This window comes from Staurois parvus, unplaced genomic scaffold (assembly GCF_062004578.1).
Source record: "Staurois parvus isolate SC_StPar_1 unplaced genomic scaffold, SC_StPar_1.0 ptg001805l, whole genome shotgun sequence".
NCBI lineage: Eukaryota > Metazoa > Chordata > Amphibia > Anura > Ranidae > Staurois > Staurois parvus.
The window spans coordinates 3,340,498-3,362,641 of record NW_028319601.1 but is presented as its reverse complement, the minus strand read 5'-3'; the positions used below and the strand labels follow the sequence as shown (position 1 = coordinate 3,362,641).

At 41.2% G+C, this 22,144-nt stretch overlaps 1 protein-coding gene across 14 annotated transcripts in view; it reads left to right on the top strand.

The window, feature by feature from the left end:
* Window positions 1-22,144, top strand: part of LOC149434226 (AP-3 complex subunit beta-2-like) — a 151,503-nt gene that overhangs the window by 85,656 nt on the left and 43,703 nt on the right. For all 14 annotated transcript variants that reach the window (XM_089663982.1, XM_089663980.1, XM_089663983.1 and 11 more), the window contains exons 11-15: window positions 6,333-6,404; window positions 9,337-9,399; window positions 14,021-14,153; window positions 17,874-17,983; window positions 19,450-19,626. In XM_089663982.1, coding sequence (XP_089520108.1) covers window positions 6,333-6,404; window positions 9,337-9,399; window positions 14,021-14,153; window positions 17,874-17,983; window positions 19,450-19,626 — 555 coding nt within the window. The remainder of the gene's footprint in view (window positions 1-6,332; window positions 6,405-9,336; window positions 9,400-14,020; window positions 14,154-17,873; window positions 17,984-19,449; window positions 19,627-22,144) is intronic.

Here is a 22,144-nt window from a genome sequence, read left to right as displayed (position 1 = left end):
CTCGAAAAGGATTGCTCGCAAAGATATGTTGTAACAAACGGTATGAAAATTCATCCCCCATAGTAATTCATCCCCCATATAGTAATTCATCCCCCATATAGTAATTCATCCCCCATAGTAATTCATCCCCCATATAGTAATTCATCCCCCATATAGTAATTCATCCCCCATAGTAATTCATCCCTCATAGTAATTCATCCCCCATATAGTAATTCATCCCCCATATAGTAATTCATCCCCCATAGTAATTCATCCCCCCATATAGTAATTCATCCCCCCTATAGTAATTCCTTCCCCATATAGTAATTCATCCCCTATATAGTAATTCATCCCCCATAGTAACTCATCCCCCATATAGTAATTCATCCCCCATAGTAATACATCCCCCATATAGTAATTCATCCCCCATATAGTAATACATCCCCCATATAGTAATTCATCCCCTATATAGTAATTCATCCCCCATAGTAATACATCCCCCATATAGTAATTCATCCCCCATATAGTAATACATCCCCCATATAGTAATTCATCCCCCATATAATAATTCATCTCCCATATAGTAATTCATCCCCCATATAGTAATTCATCCCCCCTATAGTAATTCATTCCCCATATTAATTCATCCCCCATATTAAGTCCCCAAGTCCCCCCTGTGTCAATTCACTTACCTTTGCTCCGCGCGTTCCTCTCGCTGTATTCCCGCGCCGTTCCGGTCTTTAGGGCGGACTGTGAGAGGAGCCTAGCTCCTCTCACGTTCGTCACGCTGCCCCGCCTACACACATCCTGACAGCCAATCACTGGCTATCAGGATGTGAGTGGCAGCGAGACTGGCCAATCATTGCATTTGAGTCCCTGCCGCCCGAGAGGAGGGAGGGGAGCGGGCGCCCGGCACACAAGAGCCGCGGCTTGCCGACCACTGGGCTAAGCGATGTTGCGTGACCACCTGCAGCCAATGATGGACAAGCGGGGCATGTCATCACAAATCATATGAGTCGGGTGTGGGTCACCTCCGCCGAACCCCCGAGACTGACTCACCGAACCCCTGGGGTTCGATCGAACCCAGGTTAAGAACCACTGATTTAGAGTCTAAACATCAAGTCGATACTACCTTAATGAGGCTAGTAAAACATGGCACTCTACCTCTGGAGGATGCAGTATCCTTTAAAGACAGCCAAGGCGAATTGATACTGATCTTAAACGAATTTATGTGACGGCAGATATGGCCTGCAAGCCAGCTCTGGCCCTCCCAGCCATGTCCAAGGCAATGGAGGTTTGGACGGATAATATAGATAAGGTTCTAAAGAGCATATTGGAAGAGGTAGCCAGAAACTCAAAAGCTGAAGCTGGCGCCGGCTTTCCTGGGCAAGGCTAGAATTGACATAATCCACTTGGTGGCACAGGTCATGCTCTCCTCAGTTATGGCTAAGTGTGCTTATGTCTTCGGCCATGGCTGGCCTATCCCGCCTCTAAACAGGCATGGTGTAGGATCCCTTTTGAGGGATACTCGCTGTTTCAGCAACAAACTGGACAGCGCTATAGCCAGGTGGTAAGTTGGGCTTTTTGTTTCAGGATCGGCGCCTGCTAGGCCATAAGAAGGCACAGCCCAGAAGACAGCGTTCGGAACACATTCCTTTACAGACCAGATCAGGAATTTAAGAGGAGCTGGAGAAGAAGCCAGGTATTCTTTCAGAAGTCATCTAGAAGCTTGACTTCGGGTGGCCAGGAGGCTAAAAAGTCCTTTTGAGATTGGGATCGCTCAGGCAGGCCACTTTTGGCATGTCTGGGCGGCCTAAATCCAGCACTATTGGGCCATCAAACCGGTCTCTTTGGGTCATGCTTGGTCATTCAGGAACTCTCTTCATCTCAGGTTCGTTCCCACAGCCCTAACACACTCTGAGGAAAAGAAGAAAACACCTCTATCTTATGTAGGTTTGCTGGTAGCACAAGGCACTGCCATGCCAGTTCCGAAATGCGAGATATTTCAGTGCATGAATTCGCCTCTCTTCGTGGTCCTGAAGAAAAACAGCTCATGGAGGCCTGTCATAGACCTTACACATCAGAACACATTCATCAGAAAGGACAAATTTAAAATGGAGACAGTGTTCTCAATTCCACAAACCGTTCAGCCAGACAACTGGCTCGTGTCCATAGAGCTGAGAGAGGCTTACTTTCATGTGCCTATAGCAGAAGTTCCTTTGGATTGCTGTAGGTCAGGTCCATCTCCAGTTTACCTGTCTGCCTTTTGGGCTTTGGACATCACCGTGCATGTTTTCAAAGGTTTTATTGGCTGTTGTGGTCCTAATCAGAACAAGAGGCATTCGCCTGCACCATTACCTGGACGAACATCTTTTGCTGTCCCAGGACAGAGAGCAACTGCTGGAGCAAGTCATTTCAACACTCCTCGAATTCAGCTGGCTGTTGAACCCGCAGAAGAGCCACCTGGAGCCCACTCAGTCCCTGGTGTTTCTCAGGCTCAATTCGATACAGTCAGGGGTAGCATTTCCTTGCCCATACAGAAGATCCCGGAGATCCAAAGCAGGACTACTGGCCCTGTCCTCCTCACATCTTCAAGCTTTTCAGTGCCTTAAGATCATCGGCACCATGGTGGCCACAGTGCCCTTTTTTAAGTGGGAACAATGGAGAATGCGCCCTTCCAAAAAGGTTTTCTCCAACAGTAGCGTCTGGGGAGCAGGGACCAGGTTATTTACATAACCTTGACTATGAGGGAGGGTCTCCTTCGGTGGCTGCAAAATCTCTGGTGGCTGAAAAATCTACTCAACTGCCACTCCATTGCCTCTGTTACCTGGGTCACAATCACAATGGACATCAGCAACACGGGATGGGGTGCTCATTGTCTGTTGGAAATAACTCAGGGCAAGTGGAGTTTTCTTTCTTACAGGATCATGTCAAATATATTGAAACTTTGGGCAGCATTCTGCTCTTTACAAGTCTTTCATCATCTGATGTAGGGAACGTCAGTCTCCTACATAAGGAAGCTGGGGGAATACGCAGTCTATCCCTTTTACAAGTAGTAGAGCCGATCATGTCCTGGGCTCAGAAGAACCTATCCAATATATTGGCGGTTTATGTCGGATTTTCTATCCAGAGTCCAAATAGACTCTCATGTGGGAGTCTTGGATTCTGACCCTGGGAGTCAACTACCTGTTTATCTCCCGTGCAACAACAGACTAGAGAAGTATTACATGAGGAGTCGTTATCCTCAGGCCTTTGGGATAGATGCCCTGACGAATCTGTGGAGGTTTTGCAGGGCCTATGTGTTTCCCCTGGTTCCAGTCATCCTCAAGTTCCTACAAAGACTCAGGGCAAAAGAGGTGGAAATAGGGGCGGTAATTCCGTACTGGTCGAACAGGCCATGGTTCCCCTTGCTGTCGCAGCTTAGCTTTCGGGATCCAGTTCCTCTGCCTCTCAGACCGGACCTTCTATTGCAGGGGCAACTCTACATCCTTGCCCAATTCAGCTACATCTGGAGGTCTGGTCCTTGACAGGGGGAGACTGGAGGCCCTTGGTTGTCCTGCTGGAGTCATCTGTACTCTGATGAATACCAGAAGAATGAGCACGAACAAGGTCTATGGGAGAATCTAGTCAAAATTTGTAGAATATGTGTCTGCTTCTGGTGGGTCATGCAGTGATTAAAGAGTTCAGGATATTCTGGGATTTTTGAAAACACACTTAGACCTTGCCTTATCAGTTATCTCCCTCAGAGATCAGGTGTCAGCCATATTGGCCTTCACCAGGGTGTCTTGGGCCAGACATTCTCTTGTCTGGCAGTTCTTCAGAGGCGTTGTGAGACTTAGACCTCAGAAAAAGCCAATATTCCCCAAGTGGGACCTTCCTCTTGCCCTCAGTTATCTCCCTCAGAGATCAGGTGTCAGCCATATTGGCCTTCACCAGGGTGTCTTGGGCCAGACATTCTCTTGTCTGGCAGTTCTTCAGAGGAGTTGTGAGACTTAGACCTCAGAAAAAGCCAATATTCCCCAAGTGGGACCTTCCTCTTGCCCTCAATATTCTCTTGGAAGCTGGGATGGAGCATACAAGGTCAATCTCAATTAGAGAGCTTTCCCCTAAGTCTTCCTTTTTTGTAGCAATCACGTCAGCAAAAAGAGTCTCTGAAATTGGAGCCCTCGGGTGTAAAGAATCGTTCTTCACATTTTTTCTGGATCAGGTGGTACTTATACCTATGCTTGACTCAAGTCCTAAGGTAACATCAGTCTTTCATGAGAACCAGGAGATTGTTCTACCACCATTCAGAATGCCTGGAAGTACCAACATACATCCACTAGATGTGGGAGAAATTATAAAACTGTATCTTCAACCACAACTCCATTCTGACTGTGTGATCATCTGTTCGTTCTCTGTCATGGGAAGAACAAGGGAGCTTATGCCTCATTCAGAATGATTTCAGAATGGATTGTTCAGTCCATCCAGCTGGCTTACAGAGCTAAGGGCTTAACTCCTCCAGATGAGATGACTGCACGCTCAACCAGGAGTGTGTCTATGTCGTGGGTGGCTTTGTGGCATGTTGCCCATGAGATAACTTGTAGAGTGGCCTCGTGGTCCTTGATCAACTCTTTTATGGCTCATTACTATATTGAGCATGCCTCTTTATTCTCTGTTAATTTTGGTTTGCAAATCTGATGATGATACAAATTAAAACTTTTTTGTTCAGCAACTGCCCATCCGTGTATGTATGGCTAGTTATTTCTTATACGTTTGTTGCCATGGAATCTGTCAGGAAAACTGAAAATTTCCTATCAAATACTATTTTCCTTTCCTGATGGACTCCGTGGCAGCAGGAATACCCTCCCAATGTCTTGAGTAGGCTAGTTATGGAACGTGGCCTCTGGCACTGAGTCAGGATTTATGGGAGTGGGGTCCTAAAGGGTAAGAGAAGAGGAAGGGCTAAACCCATATGTATGCTACCATGAAGTCCATCAGGAGAGGAAAATTATGGTAAATATTTCCTAGGAAATTTTCTGCTTTCCTGAAAGACTCCATAGCAGACTCCAATAACAGTATACATAACAAATAGAGTCTTGCTAAAATGTCTTGCATTAAAGTCTAAAAATATCCATTACGTATATCTTAACTGAACATCTAAACAATCTAAGGTCTCTGTGTAGTTCATTTGAGATAGTAGTTACACTTTTGTGAATGTATGGCAGAATCTTAAAGGAGAACTCTAATCTCGCAGAAAAGCAGGATATTATTTTAGAGTAACAAGCTGGTAAAATATCTACGTATAATTATCACATTACTATTATTATTATACAGAATTTATATAGCGCCAACAGTTTGACACATTGACTGTTTTCTTTGAAATGGAGAGCTAATATGCAACCTACTCTCCTGAGATATTTTGTACCAATCCCCACCTCCTCCAGGATAATACATAACGTAAAAGAGGTATTTATTGCATCATCACAACTTTTTTCTTTTAATCTGGTTTAGACCTGCTCAGGTACAGCATTTTCACACATTCAAGTCCTTTTTTAAATTCTTCATATTGGGTCTAGCTGTTAGAGATATGGGTACCCCATCAACATTAATCTTACACAAAATGGAGTATTTTTCTGCATGGGGTTAATTAATATGGTTGGTTTAGTTACCAGGAGTGGTTAGCAGAGTTATTTTTCAATGATGATGATATGTGATCATATTTTTTAACCATATTGAAAACTATAAATTTAGAACCTGGACTCTAGCCTCCTACTTATTCAGACTAGTTAAAGACTGTCAATGACACGTGAGTGAGGGAGAAGCTGACATATACCAGATAAGGGTGCCCAGCCAAATTTGATAAATTATGGGGGTCCTGGTTAGCCATACCAGGGCTCCTACTTCATTGGTTTTTATAGGTTATAACAATTCCCCACCAAATCTAACAATTGAGTTTTGGCTATTAATACACTTTAATGACTGTAGATCTGTGGATTGTTGAATGGATATAATTCTGAGTTATATGCATTGGTAGTTATAATTGAAGTAAAAATTATGGAAAAAACCTCCAAAAATGAACCTTGCAGGGTCCCACAGGTTTCGCAATATAAATCATTGATACACACATTAGAAAATTAGTTGAGTAATAGGACCATACATTCTGGTATAAAAACTACAAGTGTACATACAGTACATAGTAATAAACAAATTTCAGTCATCTGGATCTAGAATTATAATGAATTTAAATGGTGTGTTCTTAATTCATACACAGTAGATAACTAAAGTTCATTGATATACATGGTGTGTTGTGATAATTTGTAATCTATACTTTATACTGTAGTGCTCATTCTTGTTCTGATGGATTCTCACAGGGGATGTTTGAACCGTATCTGAAAAGTTTCTACATCCGGTCTACCGACCCGACACAAATTAAGATTTTAAAGGTAACTGTAAAACATCAGTAGAAATGACATACCATAAAAAGGCTGAAGTGAATTTTCATTTGTGCTGCTGACTATACACGATGGCTGTAGATACCACAGTGTCTTCACATTTATACATAGTAAACAAACAGAAAGAAGAGGGGGCACTTGTAGTATTAAAGCGGAACTAAACCGTCCTATCCTTTACAGCCAAGGAAGCTGCCGTCTTGGCCTCTGTTTGATCTGCAGTTGCCATGGTGCTGGACATGTGCTCAATTATGACACCGACCATTTGATGACTTGACAGTTCAATGGAGAGAACAAGCACTTTTTTTTTGAGCCCACCATGTGGTGTGCAAAAACAAAACACCAAAAATGAGCCAACCAAGTGTATGTGAACTCACACAAATGAGTGACTTGAGATGTGCATTTGATCCCTTCTCGAAAAGGAAGGACCCTTCCCTGACCCACCGGGGTGCTAGACTCCTAACGGGGGTAAGGCTCACTTGGGTCCACCTATCCAAAATGTCTGGTAGACCCCACTCCTCATGATCAGCCAAAGCCATCCAACGAGTACTAGGTAGGGGGCTCTCCCGAAGAAAGACCCCTGAAGCAGAGGAGGAAAAAAACTTAATGGCCACACATCCCTCCCCTAGACTTCAGGGTAGGCCCGAAGACCTAAACCCTACCAGCTGAGTGAAGTAGAAACACGTACATAAGTGCAGGGTGACATAAATGGAGAGTAAAAATAAGAAAGAAATTAAAAAGGTGCCTTTGTAGCTGCAGAGGCTATGCCCTGTGGCCTGGTGGCAAGTCAGAATTCCCAGCCCATCAATGCGTTGTCCAGAAAACACCTTTGGTGTTGTGACCTAGTACAGTTTCACACATTGGTGTCCCAAACCCATAGTGCTACACTGGTATCCCTGGGACGGCACTGCCAGGAGACGCTTAACACTGTGAGCTTTCTGCCTTCACAGCCCCTTCTCAGGATCCTCGTCATAGCAGCAGGGATACTGTACAGTCAGTCATCCCAGTCAGAAGGTCAGAACGATAGCGTGGCACCCCTTCTGGACACTAATAAGAACAGATACTCCAGTTGATCTTGCCAAACGGCTGAGGAACAAGCAACTGTGACAGCTATCATTCCCGGCATGCCTTAAATGTAACTGTTTTGGAAAACCGTTAAATCATTGGGTTAGTTTCACTTTTAGAAACAATTTTACCGTATTTTTACAACAGATCAGTATGAAGGCAGACTAATAAAAAGTGCCGGAGACAAACTTTTTCTCTACTGGAATGTAGTCCGTCAGCTTTTACATTTTAATTTTCTAGGCTATGTGGAAAACAATGAAAGCCAGAAGCTGATTAGTTGCCATGGGCAGTGGCAGAATGGTGAGAATGCACTTGTCTCAGACACTTTTTTATTAATTCCCCCATTATAATTAAATGCCTATTAAAAATATAGGCCAAAATGCATTACAGAATCTACTACAGAGAAGAAATAACCCCTCTATTCTCAGCCTTTAGGTGAGATATGAAGGAGTTAGTGGCCTGACAACAGTTGAGAGTATTAAATCAGTTGCCATATTAAGTATTATACCTTATCTGGTTATATTTTTGGTGATTTTACAAAGGATTGTGGGAAGAAACCTCTCTTGAGTTCTTTGCAACCTTAAAATGATTGTTGGGTTAGGATCCTCCTCTCTTCTAGGTGAGGGAAGATAAAAAGGCAGTTTACTGCTTACCCTTTTAAATGCCAGAGGAAAAAACTATTAAAGGGTTAGTTCACCTATACCTACAAAACACCCTATGCATTCCAGAATACCCAGCACATTACAAACCACTGCTTAACTGGTATGTATGTGTAAGTTGTACGTGGCCTGTAAGCAAGAACTCCTCAGTACTGAACCCCCCCTCTGTCCTGCCCAAACAGTAGCACGGACCAGATGTTTGAACTGTGCCCTCAGTAGCCACCTCAGATCATTTAAAGGAGAAGTATGGCCTTACGTCTGCTATTGGTCATATGAGTTCACCTGTATTCCTGTGATCCAGAGTCAGCCAACAGTGGGATGAAATCTGTTTTCGGTTGATGTCACGGAGCCAGTTCGGGCTCTGAAGGGATTTTGACAATAATGTCAGAATCTGCCCAGATGCCTGACCCAAGTGTTTGCTGACAGACAGGTAATGTGCACAGGTAATGTGCTGGGAGCCTGGAATGCATAGGGGGTTTTGTGGGAAAAGTACAGGAAAGATTAACTAACCAATTCAGGCAGGATGGGCCAGGTGTTAGAACTGTGCCCCCTACAACCGCTCCAGCTCCTTCAAATTATGCACATACACAGTGTGTTCTCTACTTCTAACATCAGCTAAGAAGTGAGCACACTGTATATGTGTGAATAAGCCAGAGCAGCTAGTGCAGATGCACTTTCAGCGTATGGCCCAAGCAATGTCTGGCCGGGCACCAAGTAGTTTTTGCTGACAGGCCGCGTTGGGATCATAGAATACATGGGTGGAGGTTTGGCAAAATGCAGGAACCCTTTAAGCACACTTATCTATTAATAGAAAATTTTAAATAAATACATAAATGTAACTCCTCTGGTTGTAAGAACGGTTTTAGCAGTATTCATTCAGCATGTTCAATAGTGTACTAGTGACATTTAGCTGTCACATTCAATGGATATACAATGGCTGTATTATAGACCCTGTCCTTTAGGGAACACTTAGTAGGTATTGAAAATATTCACTTAGCACCCCTATTTAGTATCTGTGTGATGGTATTTTTAATGTTTTATTCACCCGCGCTCTGCTTTTTATAATATCGAGATGTTATGATTAAAAATGGCGATTATTATGCAGTACATAACAATAGTAAATATTTAAGTATCTCAAAAGTGACATGGCAAGCAACGTTGGTACTAATATGAATGCAAATTCCATTTCTGTTCCTGCACAGCTGGAAGTGTTGACAAATCTAGCAAATGAAACCAACATTTCCATCATACTACGAGAGTTTCAAGTAAGTACAGAATTAATAGACAAAACTGGTTATTTCTGCTATATGTATGCATGGGTCTGATATCAAAAATCAACTACAGCATACAGCTTTCTGACTGCACCCGGTGTAAAGGAGTACAAACCGCAAAGGTGATGGGGAAAATGCTATAATCCATAGCAACCAGTCTGCTTACCAATCACTTTGCTCCATTCAGATTTGTGTAGGATCCTTTCTAATTGTTTTGGAAGGTTACTGCACATTAAACACTGTTCTTAGCCTGACTAATTAACAAATATTGTCATCTCTGTTTGACCAAAAAATGCAACGTTACTAAATAATAAACAAAACATACTATGGTCTCATGTACACTGCTGCTCTTAAACAAGAGTTTAATAGCTTTTGGCGTATTTTTGCCAAAGCCCCTGAGCTCGACTCAATAAAAACCTAGGTATACATGCACACCTAGGCTTTTATTAGAGTTTAGCAGCAGCAAGTTTTGGGGCAGTTAAATGTCCCTCTCCTGAACAGAAGAATCACATTCAGGAGAGGAAAGTTTTGGCCAAAAAACGCAAAACGCGTTTAGCACTTGGGCATTTATTCAATTAATTGTCAAGTACTCTGGACAATGAATGAATAAATGCCCAAGCGTTAAACGCGTTACCACATGTATATGCGTTTTTCCCCGTTTAGTGTTTTTCAGCTGTCAGGAGAGCGTGGTACCCAAGGGAGCTTAGTGTGCATGTAGCCTTAAGCTATCTGAACACATTTTAGTTTTTCTTGGCAAATATCTTAAAAAAACAATGTGTTTAGCCTATGTGTATAGTCAGAGCTCTGTGATATGAAAAAAGTGATATGATCCAGTAGGGTTCACATAACCATATACTGTTGTATGCGACCAAATGAAACCTACCCTACACAGATTCCATACCTAGTTCTGTAGCTACCCTGGTCTTTCTTAAAATGTTTGATTTCCAAAATCCAGACATACCACAACATCCGTCTGTGTATGTGGCCATTGTGTAACATTCTCCTATTTCTTCTGTACAATCTGGAGGATCAACAGATGTGCTAAATGTGGGACTCATGGGTCTGGACACTTTTTATGTAATTTGAATGATCAGCATTTATATTTCATCTCTATGTAATAGGTGTAGTACAGATAGTGAATTCAGTATTAAACGATTAGATGAGCTGAACTTGTTCATCAGCCTAAAAGTCCTCTACTAGCTCATCAATGTTCCTGTAAGGTGGACCGTAACACCCAAGGTAGGAAAATCTACTGTTTTTAATAAGGCTGCAAATTATCCCCAGTTAAAAAATATATAAATATTGAACAACGAGAGAGAAATGATTAGGTAATACTATCAGGGCATAGTAAGAATTGACAATTGGGGGGATTTACTAAAACTGGTGCACTCAGAATCTGCTGCTAATCAGCTTCTAACTTCAGCTTGTTCAATTAAAGCGATTCTAAAGGTTTTTTTTATAAAATAACAAACATGTCTATACTTACCTACTGTGTGTATTGCCTTTTCACAGAGCAGCCTGGATCTTCCTTTCCCCCGCAGGCTCTCCTGGCTCTTGCTGTCTGTCGGGTGCCCCCACAGCAAGCAGCTTGCTATGGGGGCACCCACTGCTCCGTGTGTCCAGTCACACACGGAGCCGTGGCTTGCCTCCCCCCTCCCCTCTCTTCATTGGCTGACTGGCTGTGATTGACAGCAGTGGGAGCCAATAGCTCCCGCTTGCTGTCTCAGCCAATGAGGAGGCAGAGACCCGGGGCAGACGAGGCTGTCATTCATATCGCTGGATCGTGGTGAGGGTCAGGTAAGTACTGAGGGGGCTGAGGGCACTGCTGCACACAGAAGGTTTTTTACCTTCAGGCATAGAATGCTTGAAGGTAAAAAACCTTCAGCCTTTACAACCACTTTAAGCTTTGACAAAACCTGGAAGCTGATTGGTTTCTATGCAGAACTGCACCAGATTATTTTGCACTCTTTAGTTTTAGTAAACTGGAGGGACATCTGGTGGATCTCAGCACCCCAGACCCACCATTTTAACTGGATCCTTTTTTTTTTCCCTCCTCCTCCTCGCCCTCCCTTTTTTTTTCTGTCTTGTCTCCGATAGTCCATCGGCATGAGAGGCCACCTTGTTTTATGTTGAAAACCCCTTTGTAACATACACCTTAGACACCTAGGTCGATTGTTGGGGAGGCCTCTCTCCCCATTCTGTTGACTGTTATGTCCTGATGCACATGTTGAGATATTACTCAATATGTTTGATATATTATTACTCCACTATGTACCTTATTTTTCTTTATGTATGCCAAGAAGATTGGCTTATTGTTTTTTTTGTTTTTTTTTTTAATCCCAATTTCTTGTATGTTTAAAAAACTTAAAATAAAGAATAAAAAAAAATTAATGAGGTGTTTATCTCAAAAGTAGTCAATTCACAAAAAAATGCATTATTTACCAAATGCATTAAATATTTGTTTTGCGATATTTGTCACTTAAATTTAGCGTTATTTTTAGCTTTTTTTTTAACATGCTAACACTGCACCAGAGGAAGATAGTTCTGTAAATAAATGCACACAGAAATGAAATGAAACTATGAAAACATTCTAGTGTGCTTTTATTCACAGAACTGTCTTCCTTTGGTGAAATGTTACAATTTATTTTCATTCCTGAGCTCAGGGCAGAACATTTCCACACTAATACAGTTGTGTTCAAAAGTTTGCATACCCTGGCAGAAATCATGAAATGTTGGCATTGATATTGAAAATATGACTGATCATGCCAAAAAACTGTCTTTTGTTTAAGGATAGTGGTAATATGAAGTCATTTATTATCACATAGTACGTGAACAACACAAAGTAAAATAAAGTATTATTTCTGCCCTCCGCTACATTGACCTTGGCCTGGTATCAAGAGATCCCCAAATTTTCCACTTCCTAATAAGTGATTGCACAGTACTGATTGGCATATTCAAGGCTTTGGATATTTTTTCATATCCTTTTCCATCTTTAGAAAGTTCCATTATCTTGTTACGCAAGTCTTTTGACAGTTCTTTTCTGCTCCTCATGGCTCAGTATCTAGCCTGCTCTGCATCCACGTGAGAGCTAACAAACTCTTTGACTATTTATACACTGACACTAATTGCAATTGAAAAAGCCACAGATGTGGGACATTAACCTCTAATTGGCATTTTAACCTGTGTGTAACCTTGTGTGTCTGTACCAAGGCCAAACATTCCAGGGTATGTAAACTTTTGATCAGGGCCCTTTGGGTGATTTCTGTTATAATTATGATTTAAAAAGGAGCAGAACAACTATGTGATAATAAATGGCCTTAAATATTAGACAGCTTTTCGGAAGGATCAGTCATATTTTCAATATCAATGCCAAAATCTCACGATTTCTGTCAAGGTATGCAAACTTTTCAGCACAACTGAACATTGTATACTTTTAACTTACTGGCCAGTGCAGAGTTCCTCTCATTTTTATTTCGTACATTGCTAAAATACCAACTGCCTACTGGCAGGTGATAATAACGAATGTGTGTGTTCTTTAGTGAATTAACTTTAATGATTTATCTTTTTTTTTTTTTTTTTCTTTTTAGGTATTTACCTCACATTTTTAACAAATGTGTGGTATCTACCTCACATTAATTATTTTACTTTGATGAATTGACTCTTATTATCTCATGCAATATTTCTGAAAAATGGGTCTTGTGACCTTTATATCTGCATGCAAAATCCTTTATTGAATTGACCCCAAAGAGAGGAATGTTTATGAAAAGCAAGTTTTGGCGATCCTTTCGGCAGTTCTCTCTACAAACACTACTGTCTGCCATATATTGTTCTAGCCACTTCAAAACTTCTCTAGAATAAGGGGGAGGTATGTAATTATTTGCAAGTATACATAAGACATTGTCGGTTTTGCTTGTTCCCAGCTACCAAAAAGTAAAGTTTGTGAGGAAATGTATTAAGTGAAATTAGGTCTCATATTTTGTCGATTGTGTCAATGTTTAGATGGGTTTCTTGTAGACAAATCACAGACAGAGAGAATTGTTGTTGATAAACATTGCCTAACTTTGTTGGGGTTGTTAATGGCTCTGATATTTCAACATTTCACAATACGTTTCTGCTGTGGTTGGCCACCATACAAGAAGAAAAATGTCACTCTTAAGAATACCTCCCACATTGGAGGTATCAGTCACATCTTGTGGAAAGCAAGGCATTCTATGGTATAAGACCCAAGGATACAGGATTGAAGTAGAGGTCTGTTATCACAGATAAGTTTCTTCCAAGTGCGGTTTTAGTGTGAGCTGTCAAGGTAGAACACGGAGCCAAAAGCCAAACTGAACAAGTAACAAGATCGGTGCAAGTGTGCAACGAAGCATGGCTCTAAAGTGACAAAGTGAACAAACAAGGTATGTAATTTCCATGAAGGAACATTTGTTGGGAGAATTATAGAGGCCTGTGGGACACCCTGTCTGTATAGCAGGTTGAACTTGTGCTGAAGGTCATTTTAGAGGTTCCCTAACATAAACATGTACACATCGCCGTAGCAGATAACGAGTTGCAGTTCTGTAACTAGCTCTGATACTCATATATGTTGATTTTTTTCACCCTTTTAAACTTGCAGACATACATCCGCAGTATGGACAAAGATTTTGTGGCTGCAACGATACAGGCTATTGGTCGATGTGCCACTAATATTGGTAAAGTTCGAGACACTTGCCTCAATGGACTTGTTCAACTTTTGTCAAACCGAGATGGTAAGATATAAGGGAAATTACACTGATTACCTTTAAGAAGTATGTTTTTGTTCCAAATGATAAGTTGTTATTGTTCAGTAAAAGTTCTTAAGCCGGCCCTTTAGATGGATCAAATCTCGTCCAGTTCAGCAGAGATGTGCCAAGATTCGATCTATTTATGGGCAGGCTGATTTTACCCAAGTCGATCCATCGATCGACTTGAGTACAACCAGCATGTTGGATTTTTAGCATGCAATTATTGCCAGCAGCTATAGCACAACACAATAGCTCTATGGGAGGGATTCCCCCTTCATCACTGTGTTGATGGGGAAATCAAGCGATTTTCTTTCCTGCAACCCATAGTTGCAGGAAAGAGTACCACAAAATCTATGGCCTGCCTTATTCTTAAGTGCAGCAATCCAAGGCAACCAATTATAGTCCATCTTGTCCGGTCTGGTCTGACTGTAGCTGGGTGAATTCTGATCAGTTGCTATAGATTTAGGTAGGAGCTGGAAGTAGGCAGTACAGCTTGCAGCAGAGGACCAAGCACTTGACAATCTGAGAAGTACTGGATTCTGTAGGATCTTCTTTCATGTACAGCATTTGAGCCATAGCACAAACATGGAGATTTAGATCTCTGCTGGAAGAAAACTTTACTCGCTGGACCTTAAATATTAATTCAATACCTCTGCTGTAGTATATGGCTGGCCTCAATATTACACTATTGAGCTAGAGGTTATGGAACATTTAAAGGAAAAGCCATAGAGTAGTACACATCTCTTGCAGATGGTATAAAGAAAAAAAACCTACATTTGTGTTTGTGACCAACCTTTGCAAAGCCTTGAATAATAATTATGATGATATAATGTGCCCACATGCACAATGTAGGCTGAAACTACCCTGGCTAAGCAGTACACATTAGTTTAAAAAGCTTAAAGTGTTACTAAACACACAACAGTAAAATCAGTCTGTTAGGCAGGGATGCCCGCTGTCTCCTTTACTGTTTGCTCTGGTACTGGAGCCACTGGTGGCGGCTATTTGGAGTGATTCTCAGATAGTGTGATTCCGGAGAGGTGATACGGAGGAGAAATTGGCATTGTATGCAGATGATGCATTATTATTTGTGGGAGATAAATCTACATCCATAGAAGGTTTGATGTCTTCTATTAATAGTTTTGGGTCCTACTCGGGTTGACTATAATTGGAACAAGTCTGTTCTCCTGCCGGTTGACTCTCTCAGAGACCTCTTGTCACCAATTGCTTCTCAGGTAAACGTGGTAGAAACATTTGTATATCTAGAAATAGTTATACATCAGGATATCTCTAGGTATGCATATGTAAATATTAACCCACTGTTAATTACATTTAAACAGAAAGCTATAAGCTGGTACAAACTACCGCTTTCAATAGTAGGGAGGATAAACCTAATTAAAATGATATGGATGCCGCAGTTATTATATGCTTTACATAATGCTCCAGTGTGGCTCCCTAAGTTTTATAACGGCTGGACACTATACTCCGTATGCTTATCTGACAAAAGTGTAGCTCACGTATACAATTAGAAACATTGCAAAAGGCTAAGGAGATTGGTGGCCTGGCCGTTCCAAATCCATTCCTATACTTTCTGTCAGCGCAGCTCCAACATTTAACGGTTGGGAGGAAGATGTGAGTATTGACCCAGTTAGGAAAATACTGTCTACGTTATTCTTAGGTGAAAAATTAGAACATTGTTTAGAGGTGGGTGAATTTAGATTAGTTAGGCAATTCCCTACTCTAGTCATGATATATAAGATTTGGAATAGGATTAGGACCATTGTCAGTTCAAGGGCTATACTGATTGCAATTTTTACTTTCAGAAATTTTATGGAGCTATTAAAACTGCAGGGATTTAATCAGTGGTCTGAAAGAGGCCTGTATATCCAACAGCTATATCAGGGTCAACATCTGAAAGATTTTCAGACTTTGCAGGAGAATTTTGGTCTGCCTACCAAAAGTTTTTTTCAATATTTGCAACTTAGGCATGCTATCCAAAACCAGTTTAGACAGATGCCTTGGGTCTATGTAACACCTACAATTATTAACCAAAGTCTAGCAGCGACATCTAAGAGGGGACAGATAACAAGGCTTTATAATGCACTGTTACAAAGTAGGTCAAAATCAAATTCTCTGAGGTGTAGATCATATTGGCAAATGGATGTCGGCCCCCTGAATGATGAGAAGTGGTCTGATATTCTTTATAATGTGGAACAGGTATCCCTTTCTGCGTCTCAGAGACTTAACCAATTATTCATTATGCATCGGACATATTATACCCCCCAGAAACTTTTTAAGTGGCATAAGAGGGACACTCCTCTATGTCCATGATGTGAGAGGGATATTGGGACGCTGGTACATAAGATGTGGAGATGTCCTAAGTTGGTTAGATACTGGGCTTGTGTATTGGACATTATTAATGAGGTGTTCAGAGATAACATTACGATGGAACCCAAGATATGTGTATGGGGGTGGCTGGATACAGAAGTATATACACCCCAGACTTTGATGGCGATCCTTCGTCTGCTATTTATGGCAAGACAATTGATAGCGCAGAAATGGATCTCCACAGCTGGTTTATCAACATGGGTTGCCCAGATAAATTTACAAAACTGTTGTAACTGGCTTGACATACCTGAATTAAATCCTGTACAATTAGTTAGGGACAGGTTGTTAGGGCCAAGCACATAAGGGTTTTTTTTTTTGTTTGTTTGTTTTTTTATTATTAATAATAATAATAATAATAATAATAATAATACTGAGGGCAGTGCATTAGTAGTTGAGGGATTAAAGCAAGTGGAAATTAGTGGATGGAAAACACGGGGTGGTCACAGATGTAAATAGGAGTTGAAGGATATAGTGCACTTGGAAAGTTGAATAATTAATAAGTAAATGGAAATTTTTGTTGTGCTTTCTTTGTATGTATGAATTGCATGGGTTGTTACCGACATGTGGTGAAATTGTCATGTCAATAGCACCTTTAGAAATATATTTACAAAGAAAAATGGTGACGTGTTCAATTCTTACTTTACCCGATGTAAGAGCACATTCAGCTTCTCTTGCTCACTTCTGAGATGGACTATGGGATTTTTTAGTGTCAATAGAGCAGTATGCATGAATGCAACTAATGTACACTGCTCGCTCCAGACTAAAGGAAGTGAAGGGAAAAAGGAGAGGTTCTGAAGCTCACAGAGGATGTTACCAGGAGGCAGAGAACTGTATTAAACTATATATTGAAAAAAAATAGATTACAGGGCCATTAGTAGTAGATGTGTACGGATTAATTTTTGAAATAGTGATATTATTAAGTCTCACATTAGGTGTTTTAAATCATGAATTTCCAGCACAAATGTATAAGAGTAAAATTTTCCTGGTACATTTTCTTCCTGGAAAGATTGACTAAGCTTGTAACCTTTAAGTATCATTGTAATGTTTATATCACTTTACTTATATCTTACTCAATTCATTACTAAAACTTTTTTATAATCTGTAAATGCCAACTCCCAGATCATAGATGGAGGTCCCAGAGAGAATATTTTACTGCCTGTAGTCAAAGCACCATAGGGTGTAGAGTACATGTTACTGATAATAACCCTGATAAGATATTAAAAGGAGAAAAGGTCTGTGTAAAAATTACTTTAGCCAATCAACCATCTGGTTTAGTTTTTACATTTTTTGCTGTTTGGTCTTGTTTTATTTCCATTGCAGAGCTGGTGGTAGCAGAATCAGTCGTGGTTATCAAGAAACTGCTACAGATGCAGCCTGCACAGCATAGTGAGATTATCAAACACATGGCCAAGCTTACAGATAATATTCAGGTATGTAAGATCCACAGAGTAGACATGGAAAGTCAGCTTATTATTTCTTCCAACTCTGTCAGGAATGTGTGTGCAGTCTTCACTTGTAATCTGTTACTGTGGTCCCTGTTTTAAAACACTCAGAATTGGAAAAATACGCGTGCATTAATTCTATTACTTCTCACTAATTCTATGTAATGCTATGTGGATTTACTGATTTTTAGGGCTGGTTCATACCAGATGCAGTCCAGTGTTTTTTTTTTTCTGCATCAAAAATTCAGTGTTTTCCATGTATTACAATGGCCCTAGTTCACTCCAGTGCAGTCAATTCCAGTGCGTTCCTTTAAAATGCAGTGGAATGGAGTGTTTTGTGAACTGTAAGCAAAAATTAATCCAGAATGTATCTGGAGTGTGTTTCTGTGGTATGAGCAGTTAAACAGCGAACAGATAGTGGATTTAAAAATGTAAAAATGACTTTGGAAATCCATTAAAATGTTAATGTTTATATGAAATGGTAACGACTGGATTTACAAATAAATTAAGCTCTACAGGTTCCTCTTCCACACATTAAGGCCTCATACACACTTCAGGTCAAACAGCTGCTCCTACAGGAGTTTGAGCTGTTTTGAGCTTTTATTTTTCTCTGCCTGTTACCCCCCTCCATGTAAGGCTATGTGTGCATGCACAGTATAGGCATTTTCAGGAGTTTAGTGGCAGCTCAATTGTGCGTTCAGGAGAGGAGCTTATGAGCATAAAAACTCTCAAAAGTGAAAAAAGCTCTTTAGCGCTAGGTACCTGTGTGCAGTCTAATGGCCAAAATTCTGGTAAGCTGAATACATTAATGGGGCTCTGAGGAAGAGCATTACCCTCAAATTGCATCAGCCCAATTTGGCCCATAGATGGCACTTCATTGACATCAGGGTCTTTGGCTCTGGATTAATGCATCTTGTGACTTTCTATCTATATGTGATCTGTCACCACTTGTTTGTGAGTATAATATTTTATCTACGTTTTAATAAACAGTTATCTGGGATAATGCGCTAGGCCAGTGCGCTCTTGTTTCATTCCTTCTGCTGATTACATTAATGCCGGACGCGGGAACTCGCATGAATGTGCATGCAAAAATTTTAGCGGATTTTTACTGTGTTTTTGATGCTGAAAACTCCTGTAGGGGAAAAACATTTTTGAGCTTCACAGTGTGCATGAGGCCTTAGGCCCCCATACTGTGTCCCTCAACCACAATGTACCCAACTATTTTACTCGTTTTAGCTAAGAAAAATTTGCTTTCTACTCTAACATATTGTCAGTGTGCATGTGGTGACAACACCCATAACAACAAGTCAAGTGGCTGCTGTTTTGGGGTACTTACTCTTTGATGGTGAATTTTATAGCGATCTTTCCTGTAGTTACTTGTACAAGTCTTAATTTATGCCCCCCCTGATCACTTGTTCTCCACTGGGTTATCCTCTGATTTTGTTTGTTTTTAGGTGGCTATGGCACGAGCCAGTATCCTGTGGCTCATTGGGGAGTACTGTGAACATGTCCCTAAAATTGCTCCTGATGTGCTAAGGAAGATGGCAAAAACTTTCACTAATGAGGAAGATATTGTGAAACTCCAGATTATCAACTTGGCTGCAAAGCTGTATCTGACAAACTCCAAGCAGGTACATTGCTGATGATTATTATCAATAGTTTTAAAGTTAACAGGGAATTTCTATTACATTAGAACAATGGGGGGTCTATTTATAAAACTTTTGTATGTTTTGTAATAGATTCATTTCTGTATCAGTTCCATCTAGTGGCAAAAAGGCAATATAGTTTTCTGAAAGGAGAATTGAGAAAGGGGCATACCAGCACGGAAATGCGTTGCCTGCCCGCCCACTGACACCCCCCATGTCACACCCCCCACCCCACCCCTTTTTCACAGAGGAATGTGTTGGCTGTGTCTGTAATAGCCCTGCCTCTCCTGTGCAGCGGTTCTGGCTTGTACTCTCTGCTCCTGCCAGCTGCCTGTCATCCTCTGGTCCCAGCTGTTTATATACTATTGGGCAGTGTGTGGATCCTGGCTCATTCCTTTCCACCCCACTGGCGTTGTGGTTCAGTCCTATGGGCTGGCGTGATGGTGTGATGCTTTGCTATCAGACTGGATGCCTCTTATTTCACGTGTAAGTGGATGCAGTCCTATTTGTATTAAAGTTATATTTTATACTGACATATCCCTGTGCTCTGCTGTTTTTTTTCCCTGTCCTGGCTGGATTCCCAAGATGGTTGTGCAGATGCCATGTCCAGTGTATGGTTGATGCCAATTTTAAGCGCCACTACAGCTCCTCTCTGTGCATCCTCACCCCCCCCCCTCCCTTTCCCCTGAGACAAGGATTCCATGACTCTGGACTATTTATCTATTTATGGTTTATCTCCAGTTTATACGGATCTCCCTTCTCACGCCATAAGTACACAGGCTAGCACTTCAGTTTTATTTTTTTTTTCTTTCATAGTTTCCCGAAATACCTGAATGAGAAAATATACTGCATTTTGGCCACTAGATACAGGAACTAATCTATTCGAAAAAATAAGGGAACATTTAGTTCAGCTTGCCCCAATGCTTCTGACATTCAGCCAAGGAATGTTTTATGAATAGACCCCTTAATGTGTTATTTATAAGCCCTTATTATCATATCAATATATTTTAACCTGTTTTACTACAATACAACTTTATAAGTCCAAATGTAAAATGTCCTTTGCTGTATGAACATTATTAACCTTGCGGCAGAGAACAGGGAATGTGTAACTGTGTGTGTTCCTAGTTCTCAGACCCCTTGTCAATCAGAAAAAACTAATTCATGCAGTTATTGTCAAGTTAACTGACAAATACCAACACTGTTAAGCTTTGTCCAGGCAACCAAGCTTCAAAAAACTCTGGTCATTAAAAAGGTTAAGGATTAGCATACTAGAGCAATGGTAAAATAAAAGATCAGAAAGGATGGATACTTATATACAGTGGGGCAAAAAAGTATTTAGTCAGCCACCAATTGTGCAAGTTCTCCCACTTAAAAAGATGAGAGAGGCCTGTAATTGGCATCATAGGTAGACCTCAACTATGAGAGACAAAATGAGAAAAAAAATCCAGACAATCACATTGGCTGATTTGGAAAGAATTTATTTGCAAATTATGGTGGAAATAAGCATTTGGTCAATATCAAAAGTTCATCTCAATCCTTTGTTATATATCCTTTGTTGGCAATGACAGAGGTCAAACGTTTCCTGTAAGTCTTCACAAGGTTGGCACACACTGTTGCTGGTATGTTGGCCCATTCCTCCATGCAGATCTCCTCTAGACCAGTGATGTTTTGGGGCTGTTGTTGGGCAACACGGACTTTCAACTCCCTCCAAAGGTTTTCTATGGGGTTGAGATCTGGAGACTGGCTAGGCCACTCCAGGACCTTGAAATGCTTCTTACGAAGCCACTCCTTTGTTGCCCGGGCGGTATGTTTGGGATAATTGTCATGTTGGAAGACCCAGCCACGTTTCATCTTCAATGCCCTTGCTAATGGAAGGAGGTTTGCACTCAAAATCTCACGATACATGGCCCCATTCATTCTGTCCTGTACATGGATCAGTCGTCCTGGTCCCTTTGCGGAGAAACAGCCCCAAAGCATGATGTTGCCACCCCCATGCTTTACAGTAGGTATGGTGTTCTTTCGATGCAACTCAGCATTCTCTCTCCTCCAAACACGACGAGTTGTGTTTCTGCCAAACAGTTCTATTTTGGTTTCATCTAACCATATGACATTCTCCCAATCCTCTTCTGGATCATCCAAATGCTCTCTAGCAAACTTCAGACGGGCCCGACATGTACTGGCTTAAGCAGGGGGACACGTCTGGCACTGCAGGATCTGTGTCCCTGGTGGTGTAGTGTGTTACTGATGGTAGCCTTTGTTACGTTGGTCCCAGCTCTCTGCAGGTCATTCACTAGTTCCCCCCCGTGTGGTCCTGGGATTTTTGCTCACCGTTCTTGTGATCATTTTGACCCCACGGGGTGAGATCTTGCGTGGAGCCCCAGATCGATGGAGATTATCTGTGGTCTTGTATGTCTTCCATTTTCTAATTATTGCTCCTACAGTTGATTTTTTCACACCAAGCTGCTTGCCTATTGCAGATTCAGTCTTCCCAGCCTGGTGCAGG